The sequence below is a fragment of the Notechis scutatus genome, chromosome 3 (assembly GCF_049901735.1).
Source record: "Notechis scutatus isolate UNSWTSFEM ecotype Mainland chromosome 3, rNotScu1.2, whole genome shotgun sequence".
NCBI classification, from domain to species: Eukaryota; Metazoa; Chordata; class Lepidosauria; order Squamata; family Elapidae; genus Notechis; species Notechis scutatus.
Genome location: NC_142011.1, coordinates 1,613,519 through 1,633,536, shown reverse-complemented (window position 1 = coordinate 1,633,536; position 20,018 = coordinate 1,613,519). Strand labels below are relative to the sequence as shown.

General features: G+C 48.3%; 1 protein-coding gene across 1 annotated transcript in view; it reads right to left on the bottom strand.

The window, feature by feature from the left end:
* RPRD1B (regulation of nuclear pre-mRNA domain containing 1B) overlaps positions 1-20,018 on the bottom strand; it is a 50,074-nt gene that overhangs the window by 3,627 nt on the left and 26,429 nt on the right. Inside the window, exons 4-6 of the mRNA XM_087959097.1 lie at positions 14,085-14,197; positions 7,378-7,504; positions 5,649-5,824 (exon numbers count right to left, since the gene is read on the bottom strand). Of these exons, the coding sequence (XP_087815223.1) occupies positions 5,649-5,824; positions 7,378-7,504; positions 14,085-14,197 (416 nt within the window). The remainder of the gene's footprint in view (positions 1-5,648; positions 5,825-7,377; positions 7,505-14,084; positions 14,198-20,018) is intronic.

Genomic DNA, 20,018 nt, shown 5'->3' with positions numbered 1-20,018 from the left:
TAATCATCCTGGTTGCTCCCTTCCTGAAGGAAGGGAGAGATTCACCCTGGAAATAAGGAGAAACTCTCTGACAGGGAGAGCAATCCACCCATGGAACAGAAGTTGCCTTCAGAAGCTGTGGGAGCTTCATCCTTGGAGGCTTTCAAGAAGAGACGGGGCTCCCGTCTGTCAGAAATGGTGCAGTCTGCTTGGGCGAGGGGGTTGGACTAGATGACCTAGAAGGTCCCTTCCAACTCTGCTACTCTGTTCATTTGTAGCAGCCCTGTGCTCTCATCTCATGTCAATATGCAAAATTCCCCAATTCCATTAAAACGCAGAGATCATTGGAAACCCTCCTAATGGCACCGGTCCACCGATGGATTCCACCCCTGACTCCGCTGGAATAGTTGATCTCCATCCACAAGAGATTTTAAAATCCCCTTAAAAGGAAGCGACTCCAAGCGAAGATGCAGCCGGATTCAGAAATTGACTTGGGCTCGTAAAGGCCCCACGGAGCATCCGACAAACACCAGAAAGGCAGTGTGACCCTGGGGCTCAGGTCCAGCATTAACTGGCGAGGAGGGAATTTCAGCTTTTTAAAGAGTTTACATAAAAACAACAAAATGAAATTTCACAGCAGTAGCAATAGCCCGTAGGCTTGTATGCTGCTGCTTCAACGGGGCTTTCCGGCTCTGCCTAAGCAGTTTTACAGAGCCAGCCTCTGGCCCCCAACAGTCTGGCTCCTCATTTTACCCACCTCAGAAGGAAGGAAGGCTGAGTGATCTTTAGAAGGAAGGAAGGAAGGGGAAAGAAGGAGGGAGGGAGGGAGGGAGGGAGGGAGAAGGAGGAATAGTGCTAGTCCTTTGACTTACATACAACTTTACAGTGCTTTCCAGCCCTCTCTAAGCGGTTTATAGAGCCAGCCTCTGGCCCCCAACAGTCTGGCTCCTCATTTTACCCACCTCAGAAGGAAGGAAGGCTGAGTCGATCTTTAGAAGGAAGGAAGGAAGGAAGGAAGGAAGGGAGGGAGGGAGGGAGGGAGGAAGGAAGGAGAGGGAAGGAAGGAGAGGAAGGAAGGAAGAAGGGAGGGAGGGAGGAAGGAGGAAGAGGAAGGAAGGAAGGTAGAGAGAGAAGGAGGGAGGGAGGGAGGGAGGAAGAGGGAAGGGAGGGAGAGAGGGAGAGGAAGGAAGGAAGGAAGGTAGAGAGAGAGGGAGGGAGGGAGGGAGGAAGAGGGAAGGGAGGGAGAGAGGGAGAGAGGAAGGAAGGAAGGTAGGAGAGAGAGGGAGGGAGGGAGGGAGAGGAAAGGAAGGAGAGGAAGGAAGGAAGAAGGAAGGGAGGGAGGGAGGGAGGGAGGAAGAGGGAAGGGAGGGAGAGAGGAAGGAAGGAAGGTAGTGAGAGAGAGGGAGGGAGGGAGGGAGGGAAGGAGGGAGGGAGGAAGAAAAAGGAAGGAAGGGAGGGAGGGAGGGAGAGGAAAGGAAGGAAGAGGAAGGAAGAAGGAAGGAAGAGAGGGAGGGAGGGAGGAAGAGGGAAGGGAGAAAGGGAGGAGGGAGGGGAGGGAGGAGGAAGGAAGGAAGGTAAAGAGATAGGAAGGGAGGGAGGGAGAGGGAAGGAGAGGAAGGAAGGAAGAAAGAAGGAAGGGAGGGAGGGAGGAAGAGGGAAGGGAGAAAGGAGAGGGAGGGAGGGAGGGAGGAAGGAAGGTAAAGAGATAGGAAGGGAGGGAGGGAGAGGAAAGGAGAGGAAGGAAGGAAGAAAGAAGGAAGGGAGGGAGGGAGGGAGGGAGGAAGATGGAAGGGAATAAGGGAGGGAGGGAGAAAAGAAGGAAGATAGAGAGAGAGAGAGAGAGGAAGGGAGGGAGGGAGAGGAAAGGAAGGAGAGGAAGGAAGGAAGAAGGAAACAGGGAGGGAGGGAGGAAACAGGAGAGGCAGGAGGGAAGCAATAGCACTTGGACTGATATACCACTTCACAGAGCTTTACAGTCCTCTCTTAAGCATCTAAATTTTGATCATGTGACCATGGGGAAATGCTGCAACGGTCGTTAAGTGGGAAAAGCAGTCCTAAGCCCCTTGTTTCAGTGCCACTGTAATATTGGGTGGTCACTAAACGAACTGTTGTATGTCAAGGACTACCTGGGCTCAACTGAGCCCAGAACTCTGGTCTTTAGCTTACAGCCGTCGTCAAGCAGCCAGAGTCCTTGACTTGCAACATTGCTCTCTCCAAAGGGAGTCCAGAATTTCCGTCGTTTGAGTTGGCCCTGCGGCCGTGAGGCAGAGCCTGGGCCGCCTGGGGGGCTGGGAGAGACCCTGAGTGGCTGGATGAATGGGGGTTTTAAGTCGAAGGAGTATCCTCCACGTAACTGCCTATGGTTGGGGGGGTCTCCCATTTCCCTTGATCTGATCGCAACAGGAGAGAGTGGAACCTTCCGCTTTCGTTTTTCCAGCAGGTCCTTTTGAACCTTCCCAGAAATAATGCCTGACCCTCTAGGCTTGTGTTGACACACGTTGCCTTTCTAGGCCCCCTTTTGGGACAGCCCCCCCCCCCAAGTGACCCACCCAGCCGGGAGCGAGTTCAAGCGTGACTCACGCCTGGGAGAAGCTGTCCCAGTCGGAGGGGCTCAAGGGTTCAGGGCCATTTGGGGCCTCCTGGGATGAATCCATGCGGGAATGTTTATGGGAAGAATTGCAGATTTGCAGTCGGCGTGGGCCAAGGAACGGCCAAGTCAGCAGCAACCTCTACATTTTGAATTTTAACAATTAAATCGCCAGCCCTGCTCCCAGAAAGAGGAGAATTAACGACACGTATTTCCCCGAAAATAAGACCTAGCCACGTTTTCTTTTAGGCTCCAAAATAAGCAGTAGGGCTTATTTTTGGGGGAGGGGGTGGGGAGACATGATTTCAGGGTGATCATCCCGGCTGGGCCCCCTGGTAATGGATAACCAGAGTTGGAAGGGACCTTGTAGGTCATCTAGTCCAACCCCCTGCCAAGCAGGAGACCCTACACCATTTCTGACAAGATGGCAATCCAATCTCTTCTTGAAGGTCTCCAACGATGCGCCCACAGGAGATGGCAAGTGTGTGGGGACGGATGGTATCTGGCAGTAGCTGCAGCCCGCCCATCCTGACACACCGCCCAGGCTGCAGGCCAGCCGAGGGACACGAAGATGAGGCGGCCGCCCGCCATCCAGCCCACCACCGCTCAGCTTTCCCGCGGTCCATGCAGCATGTCCGGATCGCCTCCCTCCCGTGCAGGTTCTGCCTCAGTCTTCTGCCGGTGTCACCGATGTGAGCCTCCCGTGGCTGGCCACCGCTCCACCCCACCACCGTTCAGCTTTCCGGCAGCACATCCGGATCACCTGCTTCCCCGCCTGCTGCTTGCACAGGTAATCAACTCACCTGTGCTGTGCTGGCTTGCGGTTACTGCCAGATACTGTCAGCCCGTGCACCCTTGCAACCTCCTTTGCTGGCCCTGCCCTCTTCACCCCCCCATTCACTAGGGTTTATTTTGGGGGTAGGGCTTATATTAGGCACAGATTTTTTTTTAAAAAACCAGGCTGGGGCTTATTTTCACAGTAGGACCAGAGGTGGTGAATTCAGTCGGTTGTGGCCAGTTCTGGAGAACCAGTAGCGGAAATTTTGAGTAGTTCGGAGAACCGGCCAATCCCACCTCTGACTGGAGATTTTACAGTATCTTTCCCCTGCCACGCCCACCAAGCCATGCCCACCGAACCGGTAGTAAAAAAATTGGAATCCCACCACTGGGCATATTTTTAGGGAAACACAGTATTTTAATCCCTGAAGAATTCATGGGGACCATTTCAAACGAAGGCAACGGACGGGAGAAAAAGAGCTAGCAGTCCAACCGAGTTGGTCCCTTTCGAGTCTTATTTATCCTTTTTAAATTCTGGTCAGATGATGGACACCCGTTTCTCCCAAGCATGTTTAAACTCAGTTACTGATAAGTGAGCCACTATCTCTGCTGGCAGTTGGCTCCAAGCTGCCTCTTTCCCCGAAGTCCTGTTTTCTAAGATTTGGGACGATCACAAAGATATCTAGATGTTTCCCTTATTTGGTCAGGTATTAAGCGCTCTGACAAAATTAGCGTTGGGTCTGTTAATGTTTGCTGTACACTCACCGCACAACAGATGTTTCTGGTGCAGGTACAGGCGGTCCTCGACTTACGGCCACAATTTTGCCCAAATTTTCTGCCATTAAGTGAGACATTTGTTCAGTGAGCTTTGTCCCTTTTCATGCCCTTCCTTGCTGCAGTTGTTCAGTGAACCACGGCAGTTGATAAATCAATAACCTGGTGGTTAAGTGGATGTGGCTTCCAGTTGAAGCCACACCCGGTCGCAAAAGGGGTCACATCACCCTGGGAGACAGCGACCGTCATAAATAGGAGTTGGTTGCCAAGAGTCTGAATTTTGATCCTGGGACCTAGGAGATGCTGCAACGGTCGTAACTTTGAAAAATGGTCATAAGTCGCATTTTTCAGGGCCATTGTAACTTTGAACTAAATGAACTGTTGTAAGTTGAGAACTACCTGTAGTCCTCGGATTACAGCCATTTTTCTGTAAGTTACGACAGTCTTGAGAAAAGTGACTTATGACAGATTCTTACACAGAGGACGCTGGCGGCATTTTGAGAGGGATCTCGGAGTCTGAGTGGACAACCAGCTAAATAGGAGCCAGCCGTGTGCAGCAGCAGCCAAAAAAGCCAATGCAATCCTAAGTTGCATTAACAGAGAGATACAATTGAGATCCAGGGAGGTACTAATACCACTCTTTAAAGCCTTAGTAAGGCCACACCTAGAGTCCTGCATCCAGTTTTGGTCACCACAATATAAAAAAGATGCTGAGACACTAGAAAAAGTACAGAGAAGAGCAACCAGGATGATGAGGGGGCTGGAGACTAAAACATACGAAGAACGGTTACAGGAACTGGGCCTGGCTAGTCTGGTGAAGAGAAGGACCAGGGGAGACAGGAGAGCAGCCTTCCGATAGTTGAGGGGCTGCCCCAGAGAGGAGGGAAGGGGTCCAGCTATTCTCCAAGGCACCTCAAGGCCAGAGAAGGAACAATGGATGGAAACTGAACAAGGAGAGATTCAGCCTGGAAATAAGGAGAAACTTTCTGACAGGGAGAACAATCAACCCACGGAACAGAAGTTGCCCTCGGAAGTTGTGGGAGCTTCATTCCTGGAGGCTTTCAAGAAGAGACTTCCTTCAAGAAAAGAGAGAGAGAGAGAGGCATAAAGAGAAAAAGAGAGAGAGTGTCTGTGAAAGAGAAAGGGAGGAGAGAGAGAAAGAATGAGGGTGAGAGAGAGATAAAGAGATGGGGAGAAAGAGAAAGAGAGAGAGAGACAGAGAGAGAGACAGAGAGAGAGAGAGAGACGGAGAGAGAGAGAGAGAGAGAGACAGAGAGAGAGAGAGAGAGAGAGAGAAAGGGAGGAGAGAGAAAGAGAGAGAGAGAGAGAGAGAGAGAGAGAGAGAGAGAGAGAGAAAGAATGAGAGGGTGAGAGAGAGATAAAGAGATGGGGAGAGAGAGAGACAGAGAGAGAGAGGGAGAGAGAGAGAGATTTTTCCGGGGCTGCCGGGGCTCCTAATAAAGGATTCACTGATTTAACTACAGAGGGTTTGTCGTGTTTGGGGAGCTGGGTCAGAGCAGCCATTGCTCACCTCTAACTTCTTCTCCTTCTCCGTCAGCACGTCCTTCTGGGTCTGTGTGTATTCGATCAACATGCGTGCCAGCTGGCGCCGGTCTTCCAGTTCCGCGGCTAGCCGCCCGTTGTACTCCGCCAGCAGCAAACACGCCTCGTCCACCGTCTTCGACAGGCGCTCTGCCGCCTCTTTGTCTGCGCACAGAAGCAGTGAGCGCGTTAGAGAGAGGCCACACGACACCTTTTGCGTTGCTGACAGGCAGCAGCCGTCCTTCTGGACACACCAGCCACCCCACAGCACAGGCAGTCCTCAACTTACGAGAGCCCCAAATTTAGGTTGCTAAGCGTTGGTTAAGTTTTGCCCTGTTTCCTAATGGGATTTTTTCAGGCTGGAAATTGCGAAGAAAATGTGATCGATTGCAATGACAGGATGGAGGGACACCACAACCAGTCGTAAATGGGAGCCAATTGCCAAGGGTGCAAACTGAAGGCTGTGGCTTCTTCAAGGGCCCCTGTCATTCCAAACTGTCAATAAGCAAATGGCGGTGAAGTTGAGGACGACTTATACCAGGGGTGGGGAATTCTGCCCCTTTTATGACTTGTGGACTTCAACTCCCAGGATTCCTGAGCCAGGAATTCTGGGAGTTGAAGTCCACAAGTCTTAAAGGGGCCGTGGTTCTCCACCTGGGTCAGCTTTGGAAGCCATATTGAGACCCGATGCTCCCATGCTGCCACAATTGAGCCTGGGAAAGTGGGGGGGGGGATTCATTGGATTATATCTAATTCTTTTTCTGATTCAAGGTCAGGTCGTGTTGCACATAAGTGAGAGGAAGTCTTAACTTGGAATGGATGGTGATTGGGCCGTGTGGTGCCATGACGGGTGTAGGGGATGGATTTTGTAGTTTTCGCTTATTGTAAGGAAGCCCAGAACTTTCAAATTTGGGATTTCCCAGATGGGCTAGTTTACTATCCAAATAAAAGGAACTTTTGAGAAGATGTTTCATTTTACAAAGGCCCAAGGCTCTATAAAGCATAAGGCTAGCTGTGAAGATTATGGACTTAGAATGTAAGGTTGTATATATTATCTTACCCAAAAGGGGAGAATGTTAGGAATAAAAGTCACCTAACAGGTATTTGGGTTAGAAATATATAAACCAGGATAAACATCTTAGTACTATACCTTTAAGGGAATGCAAGAGCATGCAATTGGGTGTGGTTACTCAAACGGCCATAAGATGGAGCCAGAAACCTGGGTTGTTTAGTCTGAGTCTCAGAAGAGAGTGTGAGTGTATCTCTGTTTCCTTCTGTTGGAAAATATTGCCGTTGCTCCATTTCTTCTAATTGACTGATATTGCTGGATTTAATGTAAGTCTGATACTGAACTGTTTTTGACACTGGAATTTGATATTTGGATTATCCCTGGATGAAAACTGACTGATTTTACCTGTGAATGACTTTTGGATTGCTTATTTTGGACTTTGCTTAAACCTTTCTGGAAGTAAAAACCTACATTTACTGTACAGTATATCTGTGTGCTGTGTGTGTATTATTCCAACACTTCTCTCAAATACGTCTCCCTGTATGCGCTCATTCTCTTAACGGGGAATTACCTCAACAAAATGGAGGTTTGCTGGAACGCTGGCACTCTGACATATCCCATTCGCTTTCCCACTGAAACTCTTACGCACCCAGAACCCTCCCAGGTTTAACTTCGGTTTTTCTCAGCCAACCTAAGAGCAGAGGCTCACCGGTGATCTTCTCCAGCAGGGAGACATCCTGAACCTCCTGGGGAAGAGAAGCGATCTTCTGCCGCACGGTGGCATCGCCCGAGGCCGCATTCTCCAAGTCCTGCAGGGCTTTGATCAAGTCCTCCGCCTGCCCGGGTGAGACAGAAACAAGATGCCCGCTGCGGCTTCGCCAGAGGACACCCCACCGCTCTACTTTGGGCGCCTCTCCCCCAAAGCTCTCCTGCACCACTACCCACCCACCTGTGCCCACGAGCGGGGCGCTCGCTGTCAAAGAGGAACAAAGGTGCCCTGGACACAGACGGTCAACTGTTTGGCTGGAGTCGCCCGGAGTCCCCTAAGCTGCCAGTGCAGGTAATAGAATAACTGAGCAATAAAGGTGGAAGGGACTTTAGAGGTCTACTAGTCCAACACCTTGCTCAGACCCTAGACCAGACGTCTCCAAAGTTGACAGCTTTAAGAATTGTGGACTTCCGACTTCTGGTTTGCAGGGCTTCGGCGGCAGGCAGGAATCCGCGATAGTGCGCGGTTTCTGCCTGGGCTCGCCGCTGGAGCACCCCGAGCCAGCTGGCTTCGGGGCTAAGCCACCCCGTAGAGGTGGTGAAGAGGGGGGAGATCGCCAGCAGGGTCGAGGAGAGCCGCATCTCTCCCCCTCAGCTGGTCAAACTCCCTTTCCCGAAGGCGGTAGGAGCGGTGGTCAGAAATGTTTTTTTTCTTCTTCTTCTCTCTCCTTCCTCACATTGACAACGAAGAGAGCTGAATAAGAAATCGGAAAAATCCGCTTTGGCACCAATAGGTAATTAAGCTGAAAATATAATTAAATGCCAAAGGGACAATAAAGATTTCTGGACACTAAAAAATCCTTTTTCTATAAGCAGGAAGGGAGAGGAAAAGAATAAAGGTAGGATCTGGAAGGAGGAGACTGCCTGGATTTCAAAAGAATCTAAAGTTAAACCTCAATAAGACTTCTAAAAGATACATTTTAACTGGAATTTTGTAACTAAATAGTAACCCCAGGAAGAGAAAGTGAAAAAAGAAGAAATTGTAAAAAGAAACAGCTTGTGTGTATTTGGATTGTTTGGTGACTTTTGGATTTTTGGATATTATATTTGAATGACTAAAAACAATTGGGTGGTTGTTTAAAAAATTCTACAATGGCATCACTTCTGGATGAACCGAAAATGGAATTTAAAAAATACAAAGAAGAGACACAAGAAGGGAAGGGCTCCTTTGGCTCCATTTTTCAATTCTTAGAAATGGCGATCTCCAACTACGAGAAACAACAAGAAAAGACTGCGCAACAAGAAGATTGGGACAAAGAAGAAGCCATCTTTAATGAACAAGTAACTCTATCTGGGGAAGAAAGGGAAAAGGGGGGAAAGAGAATGGAGAATTTAAGACTTAAAAAAACAGCCAAAAAAGGGAAAAATAATTTGAAAAGTGGATATAATGTTGGAAAGCAACAGAAAAGGGGAATACAGAAGAGGGAAATGGAGGTGGAGAGACAGGGGGTAAAAAGGGGAGAGAGAAGAAGAAAGGGAAGAAGGAAAGGAAGAGAAGTTACAAAGGTTTGGAGCAAGATGTAAAGAAACAGGGCCTATTCAGAGATAATGAGTGAAAATCTAACTGAAAAAGGTATTCTGTGAAGGTACATAAGATGGTATTGTTATATTTGTAATAGAAATAATGTTAGAAAATTGGAAACAACATATGATTTAAAAGAGGGATAAAATAGTCAGTGTAATTTAGTGAAACTTTTGTGAACAAAATAAATGAAATAAAATAAATGAGAGAATTGAATTAGGAAGGAATGGGAACATTTTAATTACTTAATGTTTTATAAAATATAAGTGAAGTGGGGGGGGGAATTAACTATGGAAAGTTTATAAGTGTTCCCATAGAAGTATGATATTTATCTGAAAAATAATGTGTAAAATGTTAAGATTTAAATGAATATTAATATTAATGATAGAATTGAATTGGAATGGATTGTTGTTTTAATTATAGTATACATTTATAATTTTTTCTTTTTTCAAAATACAGTGTGTAGTTTTAGAATGTACCAAGCAGAATCCTAATGGAAGTTATGTATTATATTAAGTGTTATAATTTTAGGGGAAAGATATAAAGGCGTCATACTCCAATCAGTGATTACAGGAGAAATTTTGTTTAATGAGAAAAGATAGTAGACAGTTGAAACAGGACAGACAAAGAATATAAGTACAATGATTTGTAATGAGATGAAATAAATAAAATAAAATAAAGAAAGTTAAAAGAGGGGAGAAGTTATATAGAAAATGTAGAATAGTAATAAGATATGGAATGGAATATAAAAATGAGCATGAACTTGAATTTGTGTCCGTACGAAGAGATGTAACCCGGGATTATGCTGCTTTCAAAAAAGATGCTCTATGTTTTTATGTTTTATATTTTGTTTGTTTATGTTTGTTTTTAAAAATCAATAAAATTTTCAAAAAAAAAAAAGAATTGTGGACTTCCTTTCCTTCCTTTTTCTTTCCTCTTTCTTTCTTTTCCTTCCTTCCTCTCTCTCTCTTTCTTTCAAATTCTGGGAGTTGAAGTCCACAAATCTTAAGGTCACAAGCTGGTGACCTACCGCTGCACCAGAGAGAGCATCTTAACTTCCTGCACACCTGTGTAGGCTTTGCCAATTGCACAGTGGCAGATAGGACAGCACTTTAGAGGGTCAACATCATTGCCCAGAGGATCCTGGGTTGCCCTCTCCCCTCTTTGGAAGAGCTTTAGAGCTCCCGCTGCCTTAAGAAAGTTCAAAACATTCTCAAAGATCCATCTCATCCTGGGAACCCTTTTTTTGAACTACTACCATCTGGCAGACGGTACAGGATAATAAAAACAAGGACAAATAGGCTGAAAAACAGCTTCTATCCCAGGGCAGGGATAGAATTCTACCGTATAGTGCAGTTTTGGTGCGGTGTCGGGGATTTTCGGTTCAATGTGTGGAGGGTGAAGGAGGTGTGTTTGTGTTTATTTTCATGGTCATGATGTGCACTGAAGATGGTGTTTGATTTCATTGTACGAGGTGCAATGACAATAAAGTAAACTAACTAACTAACTAACTAACTAACTAACTAAAGCTATCAACTTTGGAGAGCCCTGCCCTACACCGTTCCGGAGAAATGGCTGTCCAATCTTTTCTTGAAGACCCTCCCATGATGGTGATGGAGAACCCACAAGCTCCAGAGGCAGGGTGTTCCACTGATTAACTGTTCTCCCTATCAGGAGGGGGGCAGCCCTCTCCCTGCCTACATATTTACCTGCCCAGGTGACACTCAGCCACGCTTCATGAGCTTGGAAGGGGCGCCCAGGTCGACGCTCACTAAAACATTCATCCGAGGAACCACAGAAGCAGCGAAGTTTAAAAATGCAGCTTAGGTTTTCCTTGATCGGTTCTTTGGGACTGACAGGTGGTCCTCAGCTTACAACCAAAATCGGGAGCAGAATTTCCATGGCTAAACAAGGCAGCTCTTAAATGAGTCATGCCAAGCTTCAGGACTTTTTGCCACGATTGTTATTCATTCATTCGTTCATTTATCTATTCATTCTATCTCGGCTATTATTGTTATAAATAACTCAAGGCGGCCAATATTCTTCCTTCTTCTTTTTCCCCACAACAACAACAACCCTGTGAGGTGGGCTGGGCTGAAGGAGAGGGAGGGACCGGCCCAAAGTCACCCAGCTGGCTTTCGAGGCTAAAGCAGGACTAGAATTCACGGCCTCCTGGCTTTCTTTTTTTGTTAAGCGAAGCGAATCTCTGAAGTTGTTAAGTGAGTCCTACGTTCATTAAGCGAGTTCAGCTTCCACCACTGGTTTGCGTGTCGGATGCTGGCTGGGAAGATCCCACAGGGTGACCCTGTGAGCCTGCAACCATCCTAAATACATGCCAGTGGCCTGAATTTGGATCATTTTTGATTACGGGAGATGTTGTAAGTGAGAGGACTGGTCGTAAGTCGTTTTTTTACAATGTCACTTTAGCTCTAAAGCAAGGGACTTCAAACTTGGCAAGTTTAAGACTGGTGGATTTCAACTCCCAGAATTCCTGAACTAACATAACTGGAGGAGGAATTCTGGGAGTTGGAAGTCCACAAGTCCACAAGCTGTCAAACTTGAAGACCACTGCTCTAAACAAATGGTTGTCAGTTGAGACTATTTGTACACATGAAAGACGAGGAGGAGGAAGAGGAGGAGGAGGAGGAGGAGGAGGAGGAGGAGGAGGAGGAGGAGGAGGAGGAGAAGGAGGAGAAGGAGAAGAAGGAGGAGAAGGAGGAGGAGGAGGAGGAGGAGAAGGAGGAGGAGGAGGAGGAGGAGGAGGAGGAGGAGGAGGAGGAGGAGGAGGAGGAGAATCCCAGTGTTGCAATATTTAAACCAGAGCTATCAAGGATGCTGGTGACCCTCTCAATTCCTTTCTCAAAAATTCTTAATATTTGACATTTGGCAAGGTACGAGAGGCCCTTCTCCGGCCCTGCTGTTCCCGGAGCATTGGCTTCCCCTCCAAGAGTTCAAAGGCTGTGTTTCTACAGGGGGAAAGCCAGAATTTTGGGGGGCTGCCAGGCTAGGAGGTGCCAGATGCATGCCTTGAAAGTTCAAAAGGGAAGGCCGGTGCTCTTCTCCTGCAAACTATGGCATTCCTTTGAAGCCCAACATCTGCCAAGTGTCCTCCACAGTTGGAATAAATGGAATTTCTAAGGCCACGGCTCCATCCCCGGAAGCCTAAGAGGCCCCTCCAAGAAGGGGGCAGAATAAAGCTGCTTTTCTGCTTAAGGGAAGGACAGGCTGCCTTGGCCCTTTTAAGGGGTGACAGGTCACAAGACCCCTCAGGGGGGGTTAAAGGCTCTGCAAGGGGCTGCAGATTTGCCAGGGAATGCAGGGCGGCCAGCCAGACAAGCAAACCGGTAGATAACTGGGCTGATCTGGACGAGTCTTGAAATTCCAGCCTCAGTTATTTCAGAGAAATTCCAGGGATAAGGTTCCTCTGCCCTCGCTGCTCACCCAGGTGGCAGATGCCCACAATTTGCCTTCTGGAACACACACCCGGCCCTTGCAAAACAGCCCCTGAGAAGGGAAAGGAGAACCTGCTTCCCAGAATCTGCCTCACCCCCTACTGGTTTATAATGGAGCCCTACATTGATCTCCTCTCTGCCTCTAATCACTAACCTTGTCTACCTCCATCTGTCTATCCAATCTCTCTCTGTCTCTGCCTCTCTCAGCTACTGATGTATCTATAGGTCTATCTCCAGTTATCATCTAATCTAATTCGCTTAGGGGAAGATGGACAGCATAAAAAAAATTAATCAAAAAATAAATTCTGTCTGTCCATCAGAAATGGTGTAGGGTCTCCTGCTTGGGCGGGGGCAGTTGGACGAGAGGACCTACAAGGTCCCTTCCAACTCGGTTAATCTGTAAAAATATCTATCTATCCCTCTCCCTCCATCATTCTTTATCTATCGCTATCATCTCTGTCTGTCTTGTCTATCCCTCTCCCTCTCTCTCATTCTGTATCACCTGTCTGTCTGTCTTCCTATCATCATTTTTTCCTCTATATTTTATTTAACTTCTGTCCCACCAAGGTGGGTGAAATGAGGACCCAGATTGTTAGGGGAAAGAGGCTGACTCTGTAAACTGCTTAGAGAGGGCTGCAAAGCACTGTGAAGTGGTATACAAGTCTAAGGGCTATTGCTTCCTTGCTTCCTTCCTTCCTTCTCAGTATTTTCCTTCTTTTTACATTATATTCTTCCTTCCTTCCTTCCTTCCTAAGGTTGACTCAGCCTTCCGTCCTTCCCAGGTGGGTCAAATGAGGACCCAGATTGTTGGGGGCAAGAGGCCGACTCTGTAAACCACTTAGAGAGGGCTGGAAAGCACTGTGAAGCGGTATATAAGTCTAAGAGCCTATGGCTATCTCTATATTTATCTTCATCAACACTATCGCTAATTTCCTACGTCTACTAACCAGCACTCTGACTCTCTTATCTTATTTCTCTCTATCTCCATTTAGCTTTGATTTACCATCTTTCTCTCTCTCTCACTTTCAGCACCTACTTTTCCTCTCTAGTCTGTCTATTTACCTGGAGTGTGGAGAGACGTCACGCAATAACCCTTCAATTAAGGGCCGGGGGATTCAAATAAGTACAACCCTTTCTCCTCAGCCCAGTGGTCTCCAGCCAACTCCTCTTGCTTCCCGTCAGCCGGAAGGCCCAATCCTGGCTGAGAATGATGGGCACGGGAGTCCAGCCATCCAGGAGGGAGGGAGGAGAGAGAGAGAGAGAGACAGAAAAACAGAGACCAGAGAGAGAGAGAGAGAGAGAGAGAGAGAGAGAGAGAGAGAGGATGAGAAAGAGAGGGGGGGAGAGAGTGAGAGAGGAGAAGGAAGGAAGGAAGGAAGGAAGGAAGGAAGGAAGGAAGGAAGGAAGGAAGGAAGGACAACAATCTGGGTCCTCATTTTACCCACCTTGGAAGGACGGAAGGCTGAGTCAACCTTAGGAAGGAAGGAAGGAAGGAAGGAAGGAAGGAAGGAAGGAAGGAAGGAAGGAAGGAAGGAAGGAAGGAAAGGAAGGAAGGAAGGAAGGAAGGAAAGGAAGGCAATCCACTCATCTGTCCTGCCGTGCATGTTAGGGGCTCCCCCTGGTGGCGGCTTCTGTCTCCCAGAGGGGCTGCTGATGCCCCCTTGGCCAGCGTACCAGAAGGGGCCCGGCGTTGGCGTCCTGGGGGGAGTAGCTCCCGGGGTAGTCGTCGTCCTCCTCTTCCTGCATCTGCTGAAACGTCCTCTTCAGGGACTTCTTCTCCTCTGTAACTGAGAAAGAGAGAGGGGCTTTTCGTCTTTGCAACGTGGAAACGGGCGGGCACCGTTGGAAAAAAAGAAGCCCAGGCAGCACAGGGGAAACGTTAAGGTATGCCAAGTCGACCTCCAACAGTCCCTCGACCAGGGGGCTGGGGGTGGCTTGCAAGGTGACAGGTGACCCAGGACACGGCATACCCCACCCCAAAATAAGTGGAATTCTGTTCCTCTGGCCTCCCTTCAACGTTGCATTAAACACAGAGGTCTCCAAACCTGGCAACTTGGAAGACTTGGGGACTTCAACTCCCAGAATTCAAAGCTGGCTGAGGAATTCTGGGAGTTGAAGTCCCCAAGTCTTCAAGTTGCCACATTTGGGGACCCCTGCATTACAGAGAGAGAGAGAGAGAGAGAGAGAGAGAGAGAGAGAGAGAGAGAGAGAGAGAGAGAGAGAGACAGGGAGAGAGAGAAAGAGACAGGGAGAGAGGGAGGGAGGGGGAGAGAGAGAGAGAGAGAGAGAGAAAGAGACAGGGAGGGAGGGGGAGAGAGAGACACACACACACACACACACACACACAGAGAGAGAGAGAGAGAGACAGGGAGAGAGGGAGAGACAGGGAGAGAGGGAGGGAGGGGGAGAGAGAGACACACACACACACACACACACAGAGAGAGAGAGAGAGAGAGAGAGAGAGAGAACCTACAACTGCAAAGAGCTCAGGCTCCCCTTATATCCAGAGACATCAAAAACTCACCCAACCGTTCTGTGCTATGCAAATCAAATCAAGTCCCAGATTCATAAGGATGGAAGGGACCTTGGAGGCCTTCTAGTCCAACCCTCTGCCCAGGGCAGGTATCAAGGCCGGGCACGGGTGTCCTGCCCATGACAGGAGCAGATTTCAGGCAGACTTCTGCCTTGTGGAGCACCTCCTACCTCCCTCCCCTTCAGGGGAGCAGGCCCGCTTTCACGCAAGTCGTACAAATGTGGCTCCATGGCCTTGTGTGGGGTGCATAGAGGAGCATGCAGCTGGTTGGCGCCCTGAAAGCCGACCCTCTCGGCCTCTGAATTGACTTTTCATACTGAATTGTAATCATCCTCACTTTGTTTTTTCAATTTTATATATTGTTTTTATATTTTAGTTATATGTTGCCCAGAGTCCCACTGTGAGATATAGACAGATAGACAGATAAAGAGAGAAAGATAGATAGATAGATAGAGATAGAGATAGATGATAGACAGAAAAAGATAGATAGATAGATAGATAGAGAAAAAGAGAAAGATAGATAGATAGATAGATAGATGAGATAGATAGGTAGGTAGGTAGGTAGGTAGGTAGGTAATTTGCATCTTCAGGCAGGGCACAGGTACGGGGTACTCCATGGCAAGCCCCCACCATTCCCATTGCATGTTTTAATTGATTTGGGAGGGCATTCATCATGCCTATAAACATGCTGGGACTTCATAGGTAGATAGGATAGATAGATAGATAGATAGATAGATAGATAGATAGATAGATAGATAGATAGATAGATAGATAGATAGATAGATAGATAGATAGATAGATAGATAGAGGTAGATGTTAGACAGATAAAGAAAGAGACAGATAGATGATAGACAGAAAAAGAGAAAGAGATAGAGATAGATGATAGACAGAGAAAGAAAAAGAAAGATAGATGATTATAGACAGAAGAAAAAGAGAGAGAGAAAGATAGAGATAGATGATGATGATAGATGATGATAGCTAGATGATGATAGACAGAAAGACAGACAGAAAAAGAGAGAAAGAGATGGATGGATGGATGGATGGACAGGCAGACAGATGAGATGGGTGAAGATGGGTGGATAGATGAAAGAAAGAAAGAAAGAAAGAAAGAAAGAAAGAAAGAAAGAAAGAAAGAAAGAAAGAAAGAAAGAAAGAAAGAAAGAAAGAAGCATAGATTATTTGCTGCTCCCGTGGAAGACAAACCAAGCGTCAAAAGGACACTGCCCTGCTGGAAAAGCCAGCACACAGGCTGCACAACGGGCGTTTCAAGCCACCGTTTCAGTCAGTCACAGCTGGCTGGCGTTCTGCATAGTTCCCAGCCAAAATCAAAGCTAGCCAGGAGGGCTCTGTGAACCTTGCAATAGGCCATCAGGAAGCTCCCCCCAGCCAAGAGTCCAGACCAGGCAAGAGCCGAGAGAGACCCTCTGCCCAGCCACATCCAACCCACCGTTGGCCTTCACCTCCCTGCTTAGAACTCCTTCACCTGCGTTAGGTGTACAGGACGGACGGACGGTCAGAAAACAACCCTTCAGGGAGTGGGAGTGACCGAGAGGAGGAGGAGGAGGAGGAACGACTCTCTGGAATGCCTCATTTCAGCTCAGGGTCTCAACGTTCCTCCTGCTCGAAACCGCTACTTGCAACCCTGCTTGGCATCATGGCGACCTGCGATTTCCCCCACAACAGAACCGGCCGTTCCAGAGAAAGAAGCAGGTGAGCCTTCCGGTCATGAATCCAAGCCTCAGATGAGGCAGGATGCAACCCCGTCCTCGTCTTTTAATGACCCCCCATATAATCCCTTGTGGGGTGGAGTCTGGGCAACGGAAGGGAGCTAGCAGAGTGTTTTGATGGCCGGATGCCCTTCCTGTCACCAAGGCGGAGTTTCGTTCGGCAGATACATTCTCATCGTGCCCAGAGGGAGAAATAGCCGCCTCTACCTAGGATCGAACTCACAGCCTCCTGATGGTGAGGCGAGAGCTCTCTCTCTAGGCCACCACAGCACTCCCAGGATGCAACCCCCATCCTCCCTCCTCCCCCCACAAAAATAAACCACCCTGCATGAGAATTTGGACACTTTGGGGCAGATGTCAAGGTGGAGGCAGATGGCTGGCAGTTGTAGGAGAAGGGATGCCAGGCCTGGCAGAGGAGCCGCCGCCGCCGCAGCTGGCAGCACCAAGGGAAGACAAAGCACAAGCTGGCCCAGGGAGCATCTGCTGCCATGCTCTACAAAGGGATTCAGTGTTCCTGGCTGCCTTCCACAGCCTCCCGAAGCAGCAAGCCGGGGACGCCAGATGGTCTCACGCCATTCTCCCTTGAGCATCGATAGAGGCGCCGTGAGGAAGAAAACGTTTGCAAAGGGTACTTTCTGCATCTCAGGCCCAAGCACGTATCCTCCTTCAGGACCAACCCTGTCCCAACCTGGTTCGGAGAATCCTAGGGCTGGAAGGGACTTGGAGGCTGTCTAGTCCAGGGGCCGCCAACCTTTGGGACCTCAGGGACCACCAAACTCATCCTTTTAAATCCCTCGGACCAGAGACCCTGGGAAAATCCCCCAAATAAAGTCTGCAGGAAAAAACCCCACCCCGTTTTCCTCCCGATTGATTGTTCTTTATTTGGGATGGCAGGATACCGTCTCCAGCTCCGTTCTCAGGAGGGGAGAGAGAGAGAGAGAGAGACTTTTGGCTTCATGCAAGGAAAGCAGCAGAAGCAGCACAAGTCTTCCTTTCTCTCCCCCAAACTCTGCCAGAAATGAGTCTTTGTGAGACTTGTCACACCAGCACAGCCTCTTGGAGCAGGAGGCCTTGCAGGGTCCCAAAGACTCATTGCTGGCGGAGTTTGGGGGAGAGAAAGAAAGACTTTGGCTGCTTTCCTTGCGTGCAGCCAAAAGCAGAAGAAGAAAGAAGCAGAAAGAAGCAGCCCAGTGGCCAGGCCAGGTGTGTAGGGCGAGTGGGGCAAGTTCCCCCCCCTCCCCTCACTACCTCGTGGTGTTCCCAATGCAAGCAACACAAGCCTTGTGTTCCCACGTGGGCCATGTGGGCGGCGCAGTCTTGTGTTCCCGCACAGCCTGGATTAATTGCTTTGGGGGGGGGCATTTCTCTGCAGACCACCAAAATTTTCTTGCGGACCATCAGTGGTCCCCGGCCCACTGGTTGGCGACCACTGGTCTAGTTCAACCCCCTTGCCGCCCAAGGCAGGAAACCTTATATCATCCTGGGCAAGTGGTTGTCCAGAATTGGAAGGGATCTTGGAGGCCTTCTCATCTAAGCCCCTGGTCAAGCTGGACACATGGATGTCCAACCCAGGTCTTAAACGTCTCCAGTGATGGAGCAGCCACAACTTCCGAAGGGAAGCCGCTCCACTGGTTCATTGTGCTCACTGTCAGAAAATTCCTCCTTAATTCCAGGTTGCTTCTTTCCTGGATGAATTTCCATCCGTTACTTTTTGTCCTGCCTTCTGGTGCTTTGGAGAATAGGTGGACCCCCCTCTTCTTTGGGTCAGCCCCTCAAATGTTAGAAAACTGCTCTCATGGCTCCCGTATTCCTCCCCTTTCTTAAGTCTTTAGAAGTTAGGGACTATCTTACAGCCCTAGGAGTCCATGTGTCAGCTTTGGAAGCCGCATTTTACTCAGAAGCTTCTAGGCTGCCACATTTTACTGCCTAGGAATTTGGGGAGGGGGGAAACCTTACAGAGAGGTGGAAAGTGGCACATAGCAACATTCATCTTCTGACTAGTCACATCCTGCGCCTGGGAAAGACATGGTTGGAGGGAGGTCTCCAGTTGGGACGGCCGGCGATTGGATCATGTGATGGACTGATGGGTGCAGGGGATGATGGGGCTTGGAATTTTAATTACGCAGGGGAAACTCTCGGATTTGGGTTTTCCCAGATGTGCCCAGGTGGCAAGTTTAATAAGAGGGAACTCTGAGGAAATGCTTGTCTCGGAGTTTTGTCGCGTTGGAGTTGGTTACTTGGAATGCCGACACTACGACTGACCCAAGCAGGCTGTCTCTGGCTTGGAGGGGGGAGGGGGGGCACCTGGCCCCACATGAGGTGGGTTGCACAAACACAAAACCAGGATTTATTCCAGGGTCTCAAGCAGCCAGAGTGGGTTTTCTCCAAGAATCAAGCCCAGCACCGCTGAGCACACCACTGAACTCGCCATTCCTTTCAGGTGAACCTTATCGTAAGTTTCCCCATCCTCTTTCTCCACCTAAGCTGGGAGGAGGGAACCGTGTTGAGGCTTCGTTCAACCATCCAGGATTTAACCCTTGGAATGCCAGTTCCCTTCTTGGCCATTGTTAGGAATATAAGTCACCTAACAGGTATTTGGGTTACAAATATATAAACCAGGATAAACATTTTAGTACTATATCTTTAAGGGAATGCAAGAGCATGCAATTGGGTGTGGTTCTTCAAACAGCCATAAGATGGAGCCAGAAACCTGGGTTGTCTTAGTCTTAGTCTCAGAAGAGAGTGTGTCTGAGTGAGCATCTCTGTTTCCTTCTGTTGGAAAGTATTGCCGTTGCTCCATTTCTTCTAATTGACTGATATTCCTGGATTTAATGTAAGTCTGATACTGAACTGTTTTTGACACTGGAATCTGATATTTGGATTATCCCTGGATTGAAAAACTGACTGATATTACCTGTGAATGACTTTGGATTGCTTATTTTGGACTTTGCTTAAACCTTTCTGGAAGTAAAAACCTACATTTACTGTACAGTGTATCTGTGTACTGTGTGTGTGTATTATTCAAACACTTCTCTCAAATACGTCTCCCTGTATGCGCTCATTCTCCTAACGGGGAATTACCTCAACAGCCATGATGGCAAATCTTCGTTCCTGCCTCTCGGGACCCAGAAACCCATCCAAGAGGGCATAGACAAGTAGTTCCTCGACTTACAAAAGTTCATTTAGCGAACGTTCAAAGTTCACAACGGCACTGAAAAAAATGTCACTGTTTTTCACATTTACCATCTTTGCAGCATCTCCAGCATCAGAATTCAGAAGCTTAGCCACTGGTTCATGTTTAAGTGTGAAAAATGGTCCTGAGTCACTTGTGTATCAAACAAAGGTAAG